The sequence below is a fragment of the Anabrus simplex genome, chromosome 7 (genome assembly GCF_040414725.1).
Source record: "Anabrus simplex isolate iqAnaSimp1 chromosome 7, ASM4041472v1, whole genome shotgun sequence".
Lineage (NCBI taxonomy): Eukaryota > Metazoa > Arthropoda > Insecta > Orthoptera > Tettigoniidae > Anabrus > Anabrus simplex.
This window is the reverse complement of record NC_090271.1, coordinates 111,623,655-111,644,861: the sequence shown is the minus strand read 5'-3', so window position 1 is coordinate 111,644,861 and position 21,207 is coordinate 111,623,655. Positions and strand designations below refer to the sequence as shown.

General features: G+C 41.0%; 1 protein-coding gene across 1 annotated transcript in view; it reads right to left on the bottom strand.

Moving 5' to 3' along the window:
* The window catches only part of LOC136876942 (esterase E4), a 215,031-nt gene extending 202,689 nt beyond the window's left edge, over nt 1–12,342 (bottom strand). Inside the window, exon 1 of the mRNA XM_067150707.2 lies at nt 12,052–12,342. Within this exon, the coding sequence (XP_067006808.2) occupies nt 12,052–12,189 (138 nt within the window). The 5' untranslated portion in view covers nt 12,190–12,342. The remainder of the gene's footprint in view (nt 1–12,051) is intronic.
* Between the last annotated feature and the right edge of the window lie 8,865 nt (nt 12,343–21,207).

Sequence of the window (21,207 nt, the reverse complement as noted above, 5' to 3'; positions counted from 1 at the left end):
CTGAGGAGTATGGTAGGGAAGACAAGGAGAGACAGAGTAATAAATGTTGAGGTCAGAAAAGAAAGAGGAGTAGAAGAATTGAGTGATAGGATGGAGAGGAATAAATTGAGATGGTTTGGACATGTTATGAGGATGGAGGAGGGAGGGGTACCAAAACAAGTGTTGGAGGCTGAGAGAGAGGCAAAGAGGGCAAGATGGAGGCCCAGTGCAGGATGGATAGACTATGTCAAGTACAGTGTAAGAAACAAAGACTGGAATGGAATACAATTATTGAAGAGGAATGGTGGAAGGGGAGGCAACGGAGAAGTGCCATCAACACCCCGATCTGGCAGGGGGTGGACAAGGGGAAATGAAAATGATGATCTCTTATTAATATTCATTTCCTCAGTGAATGGAGTCGATAAAATATCCTCATTAAGTTCGCCTCGAAGAACGTACTGGTGATTAATTCTAAGGGGACGAGCTATTTGGTAAATCATTCCATCTTAACTGTACTCAGAAGAAAAAAAGGAGGAGCTCAGATGAATATATCGGCAAAAGAATGCGAAATGCCCCTAAAACCTAACATAGTCAGATTTGGAAGAGAACAGAGTCTGGCCAAGGTATACAAGAAATATTTAAGTGGTGATATGGTGGTGGTGGTGGTGGTGGTGGTGGTGGTGGTGGTGGTGGTGGTGGTGGTGGTAGTGATTGTTTTAATAATATTGGATTTAACGTTTCACTAACTACCTTTACGGTTTTCGGAGACAACGAGGTGCTGGAACTATGTCTCTCAGGAGTTCTTCAAATACCATCAAACTGAGCTGGGATCAAACTTACCAACTTGAGCTCAGAAGGCCACTGCTGTACCACCTGAGCTACTCAGCCCGGCGATTATTGTTTTAAGAGGCAAGAAGTGAAACTGAAGAGATCCGATCTTTAAAACAAAGGATCGGCGAGAGAGAGGGAAGGACTGCTAAGGGCGAGAAAATGAGACTCCCTAGGTCACGTAAACCTAATACCACCGGAGTTGGAAGAGAACAAGAATTGACCGAGGGAGGCCGGACAGGAAAGATGAAGTAAGGAGTCTGACACAAGAAAGTACAGTAGAAGAAATTCTAGACGGGGTTAGAGAAACCGTGGCCACCAACACACGTTTCCATGTTAAGAGTCCATGCTTCCCCTTTAAGTCGCCCTTTACGACAGGCAGGGGATACCGTGGATACAATATATCGTCCCCACCCCACACAATGTCGGACTCGTTGGCTGAATTGTCAGCGTACTGGGCTTCGTTTCAGAGGGCCCCGGGTTCGATTTCCGGCCGAGTAGGGGACTTTAGCCTTCATTGGTTAATTCGAATGGTTCGGGGGATGGGTGTTGGTGCTGTCCCCAACATCCCTGCAACTCTCACACCACACATAACACTGTCCTCCACCACAATATAGTTGGGGACAAAACATGACGATCTCAGTTCCTAGAAGCGAGCTGGAAGCTAGTAGTCAATCACACCCTGCACCCTGCTGAGTTAACGAGTTCTAAGTGATCCTTGTTTGTTTTGGAGAGGTTGCCAAACCACTTTCCTCCTCACTCTCTGTAGTATTTACCCTTTCTTCGTGTAGAGTGCAGTAGCCGATTTGGCAACTCTGGCTGCAGTAGAGGTAGTAAATCCTGTAAGTCGCTAATAGACACCGAGCTGCCGCTGGAAAGTAGTGGTGTGAGGCGAGGTCGTCATGATTTGTCCCCAACTATAACACGCAGTTACCTACACATGGTAGATGCCGCCCACCCTCTTCGGAGGGTCTGCCTTACAAGGGCTGCATTCGGCTAGAAATAGCCACACGAAATTAAAATTCACCTCACATAATTAAACGTAGAATAAAATAAGCTAAATTTTGGTGTAGCTTGTTTCTATGTGGGTTTATTAACGTATTAATTCGGGGGCCTATACTTATTTCCACGATGATGATAATGATAATAATTAAGTTAGATAATAAAATAATAATAATAATAATAATAATAATAATAATAATAATAATAATGATGATGTTATTAATTTTACGTCCCACTAACTAGTTTTACGGTTTTCAGATGGTGGTGGTGGTGATTATTGTTTTAAGAGGAAGTACAACGAGACAAGCATCCTCTATACAACACTAATCACAGAGGAGAAATGGAAGGGATCCGACACTTCGAAAAGTGAAGGTATCGGCAAAAGAAAGACAAGGGCCTCAAAGGGCGTGAAATGAAAGACTCCCTAGGCCTCGAATGTTCTAATACCCTGGGGTCGGAAAAGAACAAGAGTTGACCAAAGGAGGGCGGATAGGATAGATGAAGGTGAGGACCCTGGCAAAATAAACGGAAGCAATGCCAGGACTCGGCTAAGGGCCCCGTTGGCACCAATCAACCCTCTCCCAAGTTAAGAGCCCCTAAGGCCCCTTTTAGTCGCGTCTTACGACAGGGATACCGTGGGTGTTATGCATAACCAATTCTAGTATTTGCTGTATAAGTGTATTGGCCATTTAATGAAATTAATGAAGTGGATATTTCTTACGCTTATTAACAGTTTAAGGTATAGTACTTATTTAATACTACCGTAGAGTAATAAAGATCGGATGACCTGCTCATTGGCTGAGCGGTTAAAGTACTGGCTTTCGGTTTAGAGGATCCTAGCCGAGTTTTTATCTCCGTATGGTCCTCTGCCACATCTGTTCATCTACATACAACACGACAAGCTATCAACCACCACAGGAACACTCAACACTGTGATGAAAAATACATCCTTCCACATAGGGTTGATGTCAGAAGGAGAATTCGTCCGTAAAACAAGGCCACGTCGAAATGAAGTGGTTTCTCCAATAAACTAGCTAAAGTCCAGGAAGAAAGAGAAGGGAATAACGATCGGATATAGACGTCTACATCCAGATGGTAAATATAGCGTCGTTGGTTTATGTGTACAACCAGATTAACCTAATTTTCCATTTCATTAAATTGTTTGTTTGCATTCGGGAGATGGTGAACCGAATCCCACGTTCGGCAGCCCTGAATATGGTTTTTCCGTATTCCTTAATTGAAGCCACGGCCGCTACCTTCAGAATCCTATCACTTTCCCGTCCTTGCGCCGCCAAAGAACTTCGATGTGTTAGTGCGACGTTAAACCACTAGCAAAAAGCTGACGTCAACCTCATCGGAGGAATTAATGATATGAGATGAACGACGTGATATATGATAGTAGGGTGTGCCGGCACATGGCTTACTCCTGTCGAATAGCACCAAGGGATCTGCTCAATGCCTAATGTCTCCATCCGACGGACGAATCACCATCAAGATCGTCGTATACCCACACTCTATTTGAACACTGTGGAGAGGGTTGTTGGTGGTGGTGATTATTGTTTTGAGAGGAAGTACAACTAGGCAACCATACTCTATTAATCAGAGAGACAAAATAGAACTGATCTGCGCTTCGAAAATGAAGATATCGGCCAAAGAAAGACTAGAGCCACGAAGAGCGTGAAAATGAAAGACTCCGTAGGCCTCGAATGCTCTAATACCGTCGGGGTTGGAAAAGAACAAGAGTTGACCAAAGGAGGTTGGATACGATAGATGAGAGTGAGGAGCCTGGCACAAGTAAGTGGAAAGACTCAATTAAGGGCCCGGTGGTCGCCAACCCACGCTACAAAGTTCAGAGTCCCAGAGCCGCATCTTACAACAGGCAGGGCATACCGTTGATGTTATTCTACCGCCCCCACCCACCTGGGGAGGAGAGTTTTGGAAATGAATTCAGGCGCAGTAGAATTTGTATACTGTACCATCTCTGTCGCCAACTTTTTGACAATGTAAAGCTTTTCGACCAACGGGACTCGAAGCAGTTAACCACGGTGTCAGACCATGCAGACTTGACGCCTTAACGATCATGGCTACCAGGCGGACTAATTCTACAACAACTGTACAGGTATGTTTATTTCTTTAGTGTATGGCTTCTAGTGCCGGGAGTGTCCAAGGACATGTTCGGCTCGCCTGGTGCAGGTCTTCCTACTTGACACCCATGGCCGACCTGAGAATCTGAGTGTGAAATCATGCTGAACGATGATAATGTGGTAGGGAGAGGGTGATATCCGGTATCCTCACATAGCCATCAACATCGTCATATACCCTCGCTTCATATGAACACTGTGGAAAGATTTCTAATTGAACCCGGTACTTTGGCGCGCAATCTTGTGGCCAACCCTGCTGGCCAACATTCTGATGGTGATTTTTTCCATCAACGGAATAATAATAATAATAATAATAATAATAATAATAATAATAATAATAATAATAATAATAATAATAATAATACGACGACGAAGAAGATGAAACAGAAGAAGAAGAAGAAGAAGAAGAAGAAGAAGAAGAAGAAGAAGAAGTTGGAGCAAAAAGAGAGAACGATTCTCCACTACATTCTTGGACCAAATTACAAAAACGGTATCTGCATAAGAAAATCCAGACAAGAAATCTACTCTAAGATAGAGAAGATCACGGACACAAAGCGCAAACGTAGGGCTCGCTTCTACCGTCACCTACGGCGGATGGACGACTCTCGATGGACCCAACGCATTTTTAATAATTTTGACTGGAAACCAAAAGCAAAAATTCTCTGGTACGTTAACGTCAAAAATACTAAGGCCAGGTGGTCTTCTCTTACATCTAAAGAGTGTAATACCGGTACATTATTTACAGTAAGTTGTTTACGACATACATATCTACCACCGCCGTCTCCATCCTCCTATACTGCCTGGATGATACTGCAATTTCCGCTGTATCTTGGCAACCACCCAGAGTTCAAAATTATCTTCAAGAACCTTGGCTTCGACAGTGGAGAATTAAAATCAGTGTCACTAAGAGCTGTGCTGCTCTCTTTTCTAAACGTACTAGGACTGACCCTCAACCACTGATCTTTTTTGGTGAAGTGATCCGGTGGTTAGATGTTTCAAAATGACCTGGGTGTTTCCCTTGACAGAGGCTTAACTTTTAAGCATCATGTTGCCAGAATTTAGACCCAACCATATCGCCACCTTTATGAAATTGTCCCTCTTATGAAAGCCGGCAATGGGCTCAATTTAGAAAACAGACTCCTGCTATATAAATCCTCCATTCGGCCAATCCTCGAGTATGCCAGTTCCGTCTGGGGGGTCGCAGCCAATACGCACCTGCAACAAGTCCAGAGATTCCAAAATCGTGCTCAATGGTTTGGACGGAATCGTGACATTCACTCTGATCTCAGTATTGACGAAGTCTATCTCAGGATCCTAAAATCCGCCAAGAAATTTTTATTCTGGTCTTGATTCTAACCCAAACCCCCTCATCTCCCCTTTAGGAAACTATGACATTGATGGTCTTCGCTATGAGACACCTAAGTCCATCCTAGCGTAAATCACCCCTTGGGGTGCAGGTCATATCCTGACCAGTCCGATTCCGTTCACGATACCACCACCACACACATCAATGCAGCCCAGTAATCATCTGTCGAAAGCAGCACTCAAGGCCCACAAAGCCGAAGGGCTACAATTGGTCAAAGGATTCGAGCTCCCGCCCGCATACCCATTGAGACGCGTGGTTTGTCTCTCTATCATACTGCCTGCTCTATGCGAGGCTGTTTGCACTGCCTTCGTGATGTACAGGCCGTACTGTACCTCCGATGACGTCACACAAAGAGGCGAACTGTTTCCTCCGTCCGAACCGTGTAATGCAAGGACATGATGCGTCTGTACCTTTTGTAATGATGAAATATTTACAAATGTTGTATTAATATTACAGATGAGGTCACTAAAACCTGTAATCGCATAATAACTCGTAAGTCATGTCTATGTAATTTTGGGAGAAGTAAGTTTGAAGTGCGATCTACGTGGTCAAAGCTTCAGTGTTTTACTCGACAATTACCCGACAAATAATTATTATGCATAAGAAAACAAACGTCCAATAATAAACTTTACTTCCATACCTCTAGATGGCCATAAATGCAGTAGCTTTCTTGGTTTGTTGTTGTTGTTGACACTTCTGGCACTATCCTTCGAAGACTTTCTCGATACCCTTTCTTCTATACATTCTGTGTCATTTTTTGTTTAGGAATAGGCTAGCTCATGTTTTCTCAAATATTAATGCTCTGATCAGCCAGATCTATTAGTTACTTCCCACATCCACGGAAACTGCCGAGGAATGGTTTATACTCGCATTAATTTTGGGGAGAAAAGGCAGCGCGAACTCAACATTACGAACGCAAGAAATAACCATATGTAGGTTCCATTTGTTACTGTCCACTTTTATTCTTGTTCTGTAACAACAATAAAACGCTCTGCTGCAAATCTGTGAAACAAGAAAGTCCAAAGGGGAACTCATCATCAGCTCTGGAAAATGAGTGAAACATACACCTTTATTCTTCGTAACAGGCATTTTTTTCGATTCGGATTTTCGTTTCTTATTAAGGTAACCTGCCCCCAAACGAAGAAAATGAAAATATTAATTTCTATTTACTTGTATAGTTGTATTTTCGCCGTGGTACGCACACGCTCTTAGCATTGTGGCAAATGCGAAATTTCACACACTGTATTTAAATTTGTAGCACATTATATCTCCACAAAAATGTGGTATACGATAACAACTAAATGAGTAAATTACACAAGAAGTATTACATCCCTTGAATTTACATTACTCACCACGTGAAGATACCATGCCTAACCTAAACTATGAGGTTTCATTTCATCATCTTAATAGCAACTGTTTACGTAAATCCTGATGTGATAAATTTAAAGAAAAAAACACGCAGTATACTTAAATATAATTTTTTGTCTCTCAACGGTCACAATTATCCTAAGAATGCCCCCAATCCTTGTGGATTACATTCACAAGTACAATTTGTAACATTCGCTTAGCTCGTCTCAATTGATCAGCTGATTGGCTGGGCGCGCTTTCTACAGTACGGCCTGTATATTACGAAGGCGGTGCTGTTTGCGAATAGGCTGCGACAAAATTACTCCGCTAGATGGCGGGCGTAGACGCACAATATTTCAAACTTATTCTAATGACGACAGCCTACAAAATACTATGTAGTATGGTTATCTGTTCACTGAAGCTCGTAAATTACATCAGTAATATTAAATATCGGCAATATTACCCGTATGAAGTCGCAGTTAGTCTCTTCATTTCACAATTTAAAGATTTTCCTGGGCGAAGGCTTGGAGTAGTACCGTACTTTTTATGTTGCGAACGCAATATCACTTAATAAAAGTCTTACGAACTTGGTTAGGATAATATCACTAAAAGTCAACTGATGTTCTTTGACCTCACACTGTAACAAAACACATTCTGAAAGGGAAGATGTCGCAAGTCCTCGTATTATGCTCGTAAGTTTGAACGACTTCGACAGTAGGGCACAGCTGCTTCAACAAACTCCTGCAGATGCTTCACCAGAGCAACAAAACAAGGTTTTGGGTATCGAACTCCTCCTCTGTCCCTATGGATAATCAGTTCCATTTCGTGGTGTCGAAGCTCTAGGCAGTGAGATGTTGCTGACGCAAATGTCACACTTCATCCTCTCTTCAACAACACGAACCAAGTACCCGCAAATTAGGATTTGACTTCATGTTTCTAGTTTGATTGGGATATCATCGTCTGGATATCTGAGGTTGTCCAAAATGTCTAAACATGAAGACGTGCGTTTTGTGATCGCCCGTCACAATTCTTATCACAAGGAATCCACTATCCTCCATGGCTATAATCACCTTCTGAAAACAAAAATCCGCAGCCTGTTTCCAGTCGTTCAACTGGGTCAGGAATGGAATGAATGAAGCCCCCTTCTAGCGGCGAGGATAGGTATTGTGCCGGCTGCCGAAGCCTGTCGCACTCCTCTGGGGCAATGATTAATGAATTACAGATGAAATGAAATTATATTCAAGAGAGTTGATGGAATGAAATATGACAGGGAAAACCGGAGTAGCCGGAGAAAAACCTGTCCCGCCTCCGCTTTGTCCAGCACAAATCTCACATGGAGTGACCAGGATTTGAAACACGGAACCCAGCGGTGAGAGGCCGGCGCGCTGCCGCCTGAGCCACGGAGGCTCCATCACTTTCTGAAATAAGGTGTAAAGGCACAGATGCGTGAGATTTGAGGATATCCAATGACTTCCTTTATTAAGTCGTTGGCTAGATAAAGCCGACAGCCGCTTTTCTCTTAATTCCCTTCTAGACGGTATTTCGTGGAGTCGTGTCTTTTCTGGCTGCGAACCACCTTGCCGAGATTGGAAAAGTGGTACACAGCAGTTAAATATTTCGGGAAAAGAATCTGAAGATTCAGCTCTACAAAAAATATATAATACCTTGCACAAACGGGGAAAAAAATAAGTACACCTTAAAATCACTTTTGAAATATCTATAAGCATAACATGATTAATTCATTTCACAGTTCTATACAAAATACCTCTAGTACGAACGGAAGTGACCAGACACGTTTACTCATTGTACGAAATAACTCAGCTTTTCACACTCTTTCTTGCACCAATAACACAGTGCTACACCCACACTGACAGCGAAGATTGTGCGTCTACTACTGCACTCTTACGGCGACTTGAAGAAATATTGGTATTCGCGCCTTCCTGTGTTAAGCTAGTGGCATAGAGCAGGCAGTATAAGAGGATCGAGACGGCGGTGATATCTATGTATAAAATAAGAGTTTTGTCTGTACATTGCTCAGAATTTGAAAAGAATGGTATTTCTGTATCGGTCATGTCCACAGTAACAAGGAAATGCACTTTTCTTCTTCTTCTTCTTAATCTGTTCACCCTCCAGGGTTGGTTTTTCCCTCGGATTCAGCAAGGGATCCCACCTCTACCACCTCAAGGGCACTGGGAACTGTAAAAGTTGCGCCGAGTAAAAGATCGCGCCGTGGAGATTCTCCGCCGGTAGTAGAAGTGGTTTTAAGCAACTGCTACCTGCGCTGCACCGCAGGGGCTTATTTCCAGGTTCAACGAATGGTGTGAATACCTGTACAACTGAGATTTTGAAATCTGTCCTTATTGACTGACTGATTCATCATCGCCTAGCCAAAACTTCTGGACATAAGGAAATGAAATTTTTCGAGATACATTTATATTAGGGTGTAGGTGCTCACTAAGGGAGGATTTTTTGATATTCCGTCGCTGAGGGGGCGGAAAGGGGGTGAATTTTTAAAATGAGGATATCTATATCTCAAAAACCTGAAAGTTTACAGACGTAAAAATTGTTAAAAATACAGAAACACGTATTTTTTTTCAGAAAATCCCATTAAGGGGGGGGGGTGAAAAAGAGGGGAAAGGGGTTGATCACCTTCTATGAGGAGAGTTATATCTTAAAAAGTTGTTACAGACGTGAAAATTGGTATTTTGGAATCTCCTTTAAAAATAAAGAAACACGCATTATTTTTTTTGGGGGGGGGGGGGGGGAATCAACTCTCAAAACTGAAGTTGTGATAATTGGGATTTGGAAGCTCTTTTATAAATAAAGAAACGGGTATTTTTGGTTTTCTGAAAACTGACTTAAGTGGTGGGGGGGGGGAGGGTCAAAGGAAGTGAAAAAAAAATTATTTTTATAGAGAAACTTCTATCTCAAAAACGTAAGGTTACACACGTGAAAATTTGTGTTTGGAATCTCCTTTAAAAATAAAGAAACACGCATTTTTGGAGGGGTGGGGGAAATCAACCTAACGGGCTGGGGTGAAAAAAAATAGTTGAATTCTTTTTATGAGGATACTTATATCTCAAAAACTGAAGATGTTAGAGGCATGAACATGTGTACTGTATTTGGACTCTTCTTTCAAAACAAAGAAACACGTGTTCTTGCGTCTTCGGAAAATCCACTTAAGGGGAGGGGGGGTGAATGAATTGAAAAATCACTTGAATTATTTGTATGAGGATAATTATATCTCAAAAACTAAAGATGCCAAATACGTGAAAATTGGTATTTGCAATCTCCTTTAAAAATAAACACGCACTTTTTGGGAGGGGGAATCAACTTAACGGGTAGGAAGGAGTGAAAAAGGAGTTGAATTACTTTTATGAGGATTCTTATATCTCAAAACTGAAGATGTTACACACGTGAAAATTAGTATTTGGAATCTCTTTTAAAAATAAAGAAACTCGCATGTGTATTTTGGAAAATCGACATAAGGGGTGTAGATTTGAAAATAAGTAAATAAGGAGTTGAAATATACTGTATTTATAAGGATTCTTTATCTGTTACAGACGTGAAAGTTAGTATTTTCAATTTCATTTCAAAATAAGCACGAATTTTTTTGTTTTCGGGAAGTCCACTTAAGGCGGAGAGGGGTGGAAAGAAGTGAAAAAGTTGAATTATTTTTATGAGTATACATTTATCTCAAAAACGGAAGGTGTTACAGACGTACAGACATGAAAACTGGTATTTGGAATCTCCTTAAAAATAATGAAACACGTACTTTTCGGGTTTCGGAAAATCCAGTTAAGGGGCTGAAAAGCGGGTAAATTTTTAAAATGAGTACCCGTATATTTACATTATATGTCAAAAACTTAACATGGTAGAGATAAGAAACTTGGTATTTTGAGAGTCCTTTAAAAATACGGGAACATGTACCTTTTTGTTTTCGGAGAAGCTACTTAACGGGGGGTGAAAAGAAGTGAAAAATAGTTTAATTATTTTTTATGAGGATACTTATATCTTAAAAACCTGTCCTACCTGGTCCAGCACAAATCTCTCAAGGAGTGACCGGAATTTGAACTGTGGAACCCAGAGGTGAGAGGCCAGTGCGCTGCCGTCTGAGCCACGGTGGTGGTGGTGGTGGTGGTGGTGGTGGTGGTGGTGGTGGTGGTGGTAATTGTTTTAGTATAAAGTATTACTAGGCAACCATCCTCTATATAACACTAATCAGAGAGAAAAAAATGGAAGGAATCCGACACTTGGATGTTCTGTTTTACTCTAGGCCTACTAGATGGCAGACCGAAAAAACCGAAACTTTCTTGGGCGTCTATGGCTGAGATTTAATGAATTTTGGCGGGTAAACACCAAATGTGTCACCAGAGATCTTTTACATGCCGACATCGTACGACATGGAGAGTCGAATGGCCTTTTTTCCGCCCTTCAAAAATCCGACTACCTCTGCCGGGTTTGAACCCGCTATCTTGGGATCCGGAGGCCGACACTCTACCACTGATCCACAGAGGCAACTAATGAAATTATTAACATGTATATATAGACAAGATATGAATATTGGTGTTTTATCTGTTTTTATCTGTTTTATCTAAACATTTTTACAAGTTTAAACACCGTGTGAAACTGTAATTAATAGGTAATATAAAATAAGTAATTGAATAATTAATGAATAAATATACGTATAATTAACTAAAATAAAGTATAACAAAATTAAAAAAAATTATTCGAACCATGATTAAATATTGTCATATTTTTGTAAGTGAAAAGACCTAATGTGTCAACGTCAAGTGTAGGCCTGATAATATATGTATATTATTAATAACGCAACTTGTCCCAAATACAATTATTTTAAGTCATGTAGGAGAGGGGGCCACATAGTGTATCTACTTCCCATAAGGGAATTCTTCCCTTTCACATTGGTCGATATGTGGGAGAAAAATATAGGCAAACTCTTTCATGTCAGTATTCAGATGTTATGTGTATCATAGCCATTATACCTAGGTATAACATGTAATTTATGTTAGAACACTAACTTTACTGTTTGACTTTATGAATTGGGATGAACATTTCGAAATAATGGGTTTTTATTCATCCTCATCATAAGATACCTGGTACCTACTTGTTATTTGCCCGAATGCACTGTGTAATGCTCGTATAACCGGGTATACGAATTGCTGGCTATCACTTGCCCTACTCGCTACCCCTGGACAACAGGGGCGGCCGTTGTATATAATTTTGTATATACGGTACTCTAAATCTGATATAGACATTTTCTCATACCACATCTTAACTCTAAGTTCCCTTCAAGGTGAAAGTTTAAAAAAATCTACTCTTTCCAGTCAAATCTAAAAAAGTAACTACAAAACCACACTGTCCACTTACCTGGAAACGTAACGGCCCTATTGGAGGCTTAGCATAAGGTATTCCTTGGAACTTATAATATTTTTTTCCAGAAAGAGTGGCTACTCTTCTGCCTCGGAGCTGTCCTTCCGTAACAGTGACTACAGGAAACTCGCCCATGACTTCTGTATGACTGACACCAAGCGAAGCACCTTACCCAAGCGATTACACAGAATGTCTCATTTGAAGGTTACGAACGCCATCATATCTGCTTCGGCGTAGGATAGCATGGTAAAGTAACATAGCGTGTGGTAATTCCGATAAAAGCAACATTTTGCAATGTTCACAAATGTTCGGAAGACAACCAAGGCCTAACATTGAGTTAGAGGTCATAGTTTGAGATGTTAGCAATGACTGAGAATGTATCTTGTTCCAGTACTATTTACCGTTAGTGTAAACAAGATCATCTCTTTAGAGCTATTCTTCGGCGGCATTTCTTTCTCTTTATGCTCATTAAATAATGCAAACATTTTTATACAAGAAAATTTCGTTTGTAACGCGACATTTTATATGTCGAAAATAATTGCTAATTACATCATGATGAACAAAACAAATAAAATGGGATGAACTACTAGAGTCGAATGTATTACTTAGTGTTGGCAGCAGTGCATTTTTATCTGCATATATATTCAACTGAGTCTCTAAAAAATTATATTTATTCATTTAATAAATTATAAACATTCCCTTCAAGTCACACTTTGCATTGAATATGGCACAGATGTACTCGTGAGTATGCATAATGAGTGTAGAAATACCTATCCAAGATGGCAGACACTCTAGTGGTACTTTCGCAGTCAAATTGCCCAACACATTGCGACTGTTACTCGACGTACTAGATATCAAAATATTTAAACCATATTTTAAAACTTAACGTTCAATTAATTCAAGTTATCAGCCCCAGGTCATCACTTAAAGATAAAACATTTTCAGGAAGAAAAATTAAAGTGAAAGTGAAGACAATGAAAACGTTTACCTTGAGTACTCGTAAATGTAGGAGAGATTAAATAAAGTACAAATATAGATGTCGTGGAAGCTAAGAGCCCATCAGCTCTCCCAAATTTGGTTCACACAAATATTGAAACAAGTGACGTGTTGATTGCATAAGCACATAAGCACAATGGGTCATCACATGAAATAACAATTTTTCGTATTGCCAACTTTCTCTAAAAATTACAGCACGTGGTGTTTTACTTATCTTTTCCGAGGAGATGTATCAATGATAGTATTTTTCACCCGTTGTTTTCACCAAATCACAACACAATTATGGTACATCAGAGGCCATGCCTGAATGTGCAGAAGACCAAAGCACATGACCTTTCTCTTTACTCCATGCTTTGACAAGACTCGAAGTTCGTGGCTTTTATCATAAACGAGCCAAAGACCGTAGTAAACTATCTGGAAAGGGAAGGCCTAAATAAGAAAGACTCTCCAACATATATATGTGAACACGGCTGCAGCACAATCGACTTGGTGTTCAGCAATAGTCAATCATCACAACAAAAAGTGCTAACAAACGTAGTAGGAAGGAAACACCTACCTGTGGACACCACCATAAACCTACAGTGCACACCAATAACTAAAAATGGAAGAGGAAATATACTTAAAGGAAGAAAATTGGACCTAGACATATTAAAGGACACAGATACTGGAGATATAAGAGAAATACAATAAGGAGATACAGATAATGCAACAACCAATATAGAAAGACTCATTAAGAGTGCAATCATACGCAACATCCATCAAAACAGGAAGGCGAAGCCATGGTTCAATCACACCTGCTACAAAGCGAGACAAGTTGCACTAGAGGCACTCAGAAGGGGAAAAAATTCACCAACGGACACATCCCTTAGACAATATAATGAAGCTAGGAAGACATACAAAGACATCATAAGGGAAGCGAAAGAAATCTTCCAGGCAAAAGAAGAGAGGAAAATGATGGAAGAGGCAGAACAACAATGGTACAAGATAGGATCACTAAAAACAACCACATTTCCCAAGAGACATCCCGCTGGAAACGTGGGAGCGGCATTTATAAGCGTTCTACAAGCATACGAAACGCGACCAGATCTGAGAGAGGAAGATTACACGACAATTAGCTATGAACCTTTCACGGTGGAAGAGGTAGAACGAGCGATAAATACGACGAAAAACAAAAGGGCATGTGGAACGGATGGAATATATTATGAAAATCTCAAAAGTACCACAACTAACCTCAAGGAAGTATGGACAAAACTGTTTAATGAATGTTTGAAACAAGGAAGTATTCCTCAAAATTGGAGATCTGCCACTCTTAAAGTACTATACAAAGGAAAGGGAGACACGGAAGATCCAAATTCATATCGTGGCATAGCCCTAGAATGTACAGCTTTCATAATACTAACTAGCCTACTAACAGACCGTTTATACACCCTAGTAGAGGGAGCAATACCAGAAGAACAGTTTGGATTCACAAAGGGAAAGTCAACTTAAAAGCCATAAAATGTCTATTAGAAGATATAAAAGACGCATTAAGAATCCCTAAAGGAAAGCTACATGCTGTCTTCGTAGTCTACAAGAAAGCTTTTGATTTATTAAAACAGGACTATATGATCATTGAGAAACTAGAAGCAATTACTGGTAAAAACTACATCACAAAAATTTTGAGGAATATTCTGAATAACAACATGATACATATAGATGACAATGTGGAAGTGTCAGACCCACTAGAGCAAAAGATTGGAGTATTACAAGGAGATCCAATCAGCCCCTTGCTCTTCAATATTGCAACTGCGGACATTTACAGGATCATTGCTTCAGGAAATGTGAAAATATATGCATACGCAGACGACATGGTAGTGGTGTCTCGTAAAATACAAGTAAAGAACCTTCAAGAAGCATTCAATAAACATACATCATGGACTACACGCAATGGATTGCAACTAAATGAGAAGAAAACAGTGACAATGACAGTGGCAAGCCAGCAGCCAGTGATATAATATACTACAGACGAGAACCACTAACGGTTGTCTCACAGTTTAAGTATCTTGGATTAACAGTACAAACGAAAACACGTTCAGCTACCACATCAAGGAAAAAGTGGCAATTGCCATATCTGCCATGTACAGCATTCAGAATATACAGAAAATTTCATTGGAAACTGCGTTGAAAGTGTTTAAGCGAAAGATCTCATCGATATTAACCTACGGCCTGACACTAATCTGGGAACAACTGCAAAAGAAAGACATCAAAGAAACTGAAAAGGTAAAATCTAGATTTCTGAAAAAAGTATTGGGAGTATCAAAGTTTACCCCATCACGCTTCGTCTACCTGCTTGCCAGAGAACCCTTCTATATTGAAGATCTAAGGCTTGAATTATCACTGCCCACGTCAGGAGCATATCAGAGCCTATTAAAGGAACTTCAGGACAAAAGGGGAGATGTATGGCTAGATTTCTTCTCCACAGACGCGTTGATCAACAGGGAATGGATAACGGCTAACTATGAACCTATGAACTGAGGCACACCATGACTCGCTTTGCGGTCCATGGTTTCCACTACAACATCTGCAAGAGAGAGATCTACCATGATCCAAGTGAACTGTGCCAGTGTAAACTCTGTCGCGACCGATGCGATAGATACCATGTGATAAAATGCAAAATCAGACAAATTTCGCTGGCAAAATTCTCTAATAGTTAAGTGCTATATAAACTATAGAACTATACATTGACCACTATGGCTATAACTGTATTAATATATGGCCATTGGCTGTATTAAATATTATTATTATAAACTGTGTGCTAGAACGTATCCCTGCCGGTCCTCGTGATCGCGGCAATACATTCATTAGGATACCTTTTCAAATTTCAAAATTGCTCACCAGGCGAAAACCCAGAGGACCGTGGCTTTTATATAAAAGATAAACTGATGTGTGTTAAAGTAGGGGTTTGTCCATTTCGATTATGTATTTGATACATAAACGGATACGAATTTTTCCCCGACAGAGACTATCCTTTACGTAAGTAGAGACTTAGGTGAGTTGGTGAGTTTCTCCTTCCTTAAAGAAGTTTCTAGCTTTGATACATACATGCAAAGGGACCAGGTTTAGGTCCTGGGACATGCAGATGCATAGGAGATTTTTAAAAAGAATCATGAGCCAAATCTCGTGTGTGTTTTTTATGTGGAAAATACTGTGACAACACGTATTATATAACTGTTTGTAGCAAGAGTCAGACCGATAGTGGATTATAGTAAAGAATGAATTTCATAATTTGTACTTGCATATTTGTGCTCAATTCCAAATATATATATATGTAAAGGGACCAGGTTTAGGTCCTGGGATATGCAGGTGCATAGGAGATTTTTAAAAAGAATCATGAGCCAAATATATATTCCATGGTCAGAAATAATTTATTTCAACCAATGGCCACAAATTACGCTTAAATTACATAATTAGGTTAAACAGAATTTTGTTAGTTCAGTCCGCCTCTTAGTACAGGTCGCAACATGATATATGTCGCAAGTTTCCTCGCACAATACCTAAACAGTACACTCCTTGTTCGGGGTGTTTGTTTGTACACACTCGGTGATGAACGCCGTGTATTGCTACTCTAGCCACTATGTGTTTAAGTTCACAGTCGGCCTTCACCCAGTCCGTACAAGACATGGCTTCTGTGGTATAAAAAGTTTCCCATATTTCTCTCTTCTTGGTTTGAAGCTCTACCCGTAGTTGATTGAATGCTGTTGTAGATTGCATTACTAGTTTGTATCGGAGTTCTTCTGTGAGAAAAGTTCTTTTGTGTGCTCATAACATAATCTTGATGTAAATTGCTTTCACATTTTCGATGCCTTGAAGATTATTTTGGTGAGATATTTCCATGTCAATTCTAGTTCGTGCGTGATTATCGGTGATATTTTTGCATGGAACAGTTTCACTGCTACTTCAACTGAGAGACGACAAATCATTGCTATTACTGCCGCAGCCACTCTATCCATGATTTGTCTGGTGTAAGTAGTTCTTGGTGCATGTTTTGTAATGCCCAGATATTTAAATCTGCTTGCGTTTAGCATAGTTTCTCCCCCGTTCTCGTAGTAAATTTTCTCGGTTAATGCTGTTCTGCCTCCCTTGCGGAAAATCATCTGTACAGTCTTCTACCGATTCATTCTGAACTTATATTCCTCTGCCCAAATATTCAGCTTGTTGAAAGCAGTCTGTAGTTTCTCGGGTGTTTTCGATACGAGTACCATGTCATCTGCATACATATACTATATTTACCTCTTCGCCTTCGTCTTTTATTTTGTGTATGAAGTCTGAGACCGTGTGGGAAGCAATGGATCATTCTGTAGCACTCCATCGGATTCGAGAAAGAGAGATGTTGTTGCTTGCAGTAATGTAATTATAAGAAAGAATGTCCTTGATGATGTTCATGTCCTATTATGCTTCTCATTTTTTCCAGCAGTTTTTCCTATCCACTCCTTGATCAGCACCCAACATCGTCAGAAACTTCATTGTCAAAACTAGTGATTTCAGTCCATCTGAAGTTCGTATTTTCGTCATACCAGTCCTGCAGATTTTCAAGTTAAGTCAATCTGCCAGGTTAACGTTTGGCTGAAATCTCACCATACAGTATCAGCAGCAGGACTTCATGATGTGACCCAAGGTATAAAAGTTCACGAGCCTTGAGGGCAAAGATATACTCGCCCTTTTTATTCTTCCTTCCTATCACCGCAATATTTCTGATTTTTCAGTCCACGAGATGCGAAGCATTCCCCTGTAATACCACATTTCAAAAGACTCCAGCTTTTTGTAGTCAGTCTGTGTTAAAGTCCATTCCATACAGCGATTTTGGAAATACGTAACATTTGAGAATGTAAACATCAAAACTGAGTTGCTTGCTGCACAGTAGGTTTTTCATTTTGATTAATATACACTGACTGACAGAGCAAATGCAACACCAAGAAGGAGTGGTCAGAACTTTATGCCAATTGCAGGGTAGACTGACGTCACTGAGGTATGCTCATGATGTGAAATGCGCCGCTGTGCTGCGCACGTAGCGAACGATAAATGGGACACGGCGTTGGCGAATGGCCCACTTCGTACCGTGATTTCTCAGCCGACAGTCATTGTAGAACGTGTTGTCGTGTGCCACAGGACACGTGTATAGCTAAGAATGCCAGGCCGCCGTCAACGGAGGCATTTCCAGCAGACAGACGACTTTACGAGGGGTATGGTGATCGGGCTGAGAAGGGCAGGTTGGTCGCTTCGTCAAATCGCAGCCGATACCCATAGGGATGTGTCCACGGTGCAGCGCCTGTGGCGAAGATGGTTGGCGCAGGGACATATGGCACGTGCGAGGGGTCCAGGCGCAGCCCGAGTGACGTCAGCACGCGAGGATCGGCGCATCCGCCGCCAAGCGGTGTCTGCCCCGCACGCCACGTCAACCGCCATTCTTCAGCATGTGCAAGACACCCTGGCTGTTCCAATATCGACCAGAACAATTTCCCGTCGATTGGTTGAAGGAGGCCTGCACTCCCGGCGTCCGCTCAGAAGACTACCATTGACTCCACAGCATAGACGTGCACGCCTGGCATGGTGCCGGGCTAGAGCGACTTGGATGAGGGAATGGCGGAACGTCGTGTTCTCCGATGAGTCACGCTTCTGTTCTGTCAGTGATAGTCACCGCAGACGAGTGTGGCGTCGGCGTGGAGAAAGGTCAAATCCGGCAGTAACTGTGGAGCGCCCTACCGCTAGACAAGGCGGCATCATGGTTTGGGGCGCTATTGCGTATGATTCCACGTCACCTCTAGTGCGTATTCAAGGCACGTTAAATGCCCACCGCTACGTGCAGCATGTGCTGCGGCCGGTGGCACTCCCGTACCTTCAGGGGCTGCCCAATACTCTGTTTCAGCAGGATAATGCCCGCCCACACACTGCTCGCATCTCCCAACAGGCTCTACGAGGTGTACAGATGCTTCCGTGGCCAGCGTACTCTCCGGATCTCTCACCAATCGAACACGTGTGGGATCTCATTGGACGCCGTTTGCAAACTCTGCCCCAGCCTCGTACGGACGACCAACTGTGGCAAATGGTTGACAGAGAATGGAGAACCATCCCTCAGGACACCATCCGCACTCTTATTGACTCTGTACCTCGACGTGTTTCTGCGTGCATCGCCGCTCGCGGTGGTCCTACATCCTACTGAGTCGATGCCGTGCGCATTGTGTAACCTGCATATCGGTTTGAAATAAACATCAATTATTCGTCCGTGCCATCTCTGTTTTTTCCCCAACTTTCATCCCTTTCGAACCACTCCTTCTTGGTGTTGCATTTGCTCTGTCAGTCAGTGTACTTTGAACTTGTTCTTTGATTTCTTGTCTGTATTCCCACTACCCATTCAGATAGCATCGAAGGTATTTGTAATACGAAAGACTGTGTACCCTTTCTTTACCAAGAATTGGCTGCATATTGGTGTTGCTGTTCCTACTTATAATGAGAATAGGTCTAATCATAAGCTTGGTCATAAGCTTCTGTTGTTACAGGCGATGTTAAATCTCTCGAGCAATGCTTGGAAATCTTCTACCGTTTTAACTAGGAGAACTGTATCATCTGCGTAACGTGAGTTGTTTATACGTTGTCTATTCCCTTGGATGCCTATTATTGATGATATTGCAAATGATGCGGAGACAATCATTTCAAAGCATAATATTAAACAGAAGATAGAATGAAATACAACCCTGGCGAACTCAACGATGAATTTCTAATTTTGGGGAGGCGTGGACTTAAGTTCTGACACTGGCATCCAGGTTCTAATAAATAATGACTATGATTTGAATTTTTCTGCTATCAAGTCCGAGCGTTTGGAGAAACTCAATTTCCTATGCAGTACTCTGTCGATGCCTTCTCATAATCTGCAAATCAAGCATACATATCTGTATTCATATCACGGCATCACTGTATTAAGAATTGCTTGTAGAACAAGGCATCCCTTAAATCAAGACCGTTCCTGAAACCAAACCATGATTCTGAGGTCGTTTCCTCATATTGGTAAAAATTCTCGCATGAATTATTTTCAGGAATAAATAAACAAATAAATCTATATTTATAATCATCGGTAGCGATCTGTTACTGACAAATATTTGTAAGTGCGTTTGGATTCCTGAAAAATGAAGCTGAAGATGTTATATGTGGTATGGCGACTTGCGGCTGACTAATGATTTTTGTGAAAAGATGAAATCGATGATGATTACCTACCTAGTATAAAATTCTACCAATTCATCCCTGAAAGGTGAAAATTTGTTAAACCGTCCTTAATATTTAAGTAGATTGAGCAAGTATAGTATTGCAGAGAAGAAAAGTAATGGCCTACACAGTTCTGAAAATTAACTGCAGTATTTTATGAGGGTAGTGAAACAACAGTTACCATCTCAAACACCAGCTGCCACTTAAAAGGTAAAAAACTCTTTTTAAACTTACAATTGATGAAATCACACCAAAATTATTCATTTGTGTCCTCCATTAAATAGAAAGAAACTAGCCATCAAAATGAACTAAATATATTAATAACTATGTTTGGTCAGTTCACCAGTTAAAAAGAATATACAGTAGAAAATTATCGTACTGTTCAAACTTTATGTACGACTGAACTTGTCCTCGGACACTCCCGCCACTAAAAGCCATACGCCATTTCATTTTTATGTACGATTACGTGATATCAGTGTTCACATGTACTATACGTCCAGCAACATGGCTAGTGACAGCAGCAGGCATCAGGCCTTCCGTAATATTGCGTAGGATGGTGAGGGGTGATTACCGTATTGTTTTAAGGGGAAGTAGCCTACAACCAGATAACCATCCACTTTTAATGCAAGTCGGAAGATTTCCCACCATTCGACGAATGAAGATGTCGACAAAATAAATGTAAGGGCCACGTCATCAATCATCATCACCATCTTTTAAATGCAGGGCCTTGTCGCTGCAACCATGCCAAACGATTCACTCCCATCCTCTCCATATCGAAGTAAAAATTACAACCTAGTTTCTCTTCCCCAAAAATTTATCTTCAATAAGTGTTGTGCCTGGAAAGAAATAAGGTACGGTTAGGAATGGGTGTGGAAGTAAGGAGAGCTTGAAGAAACTTACTAGGAAATTGAAACTAGCAAAGAA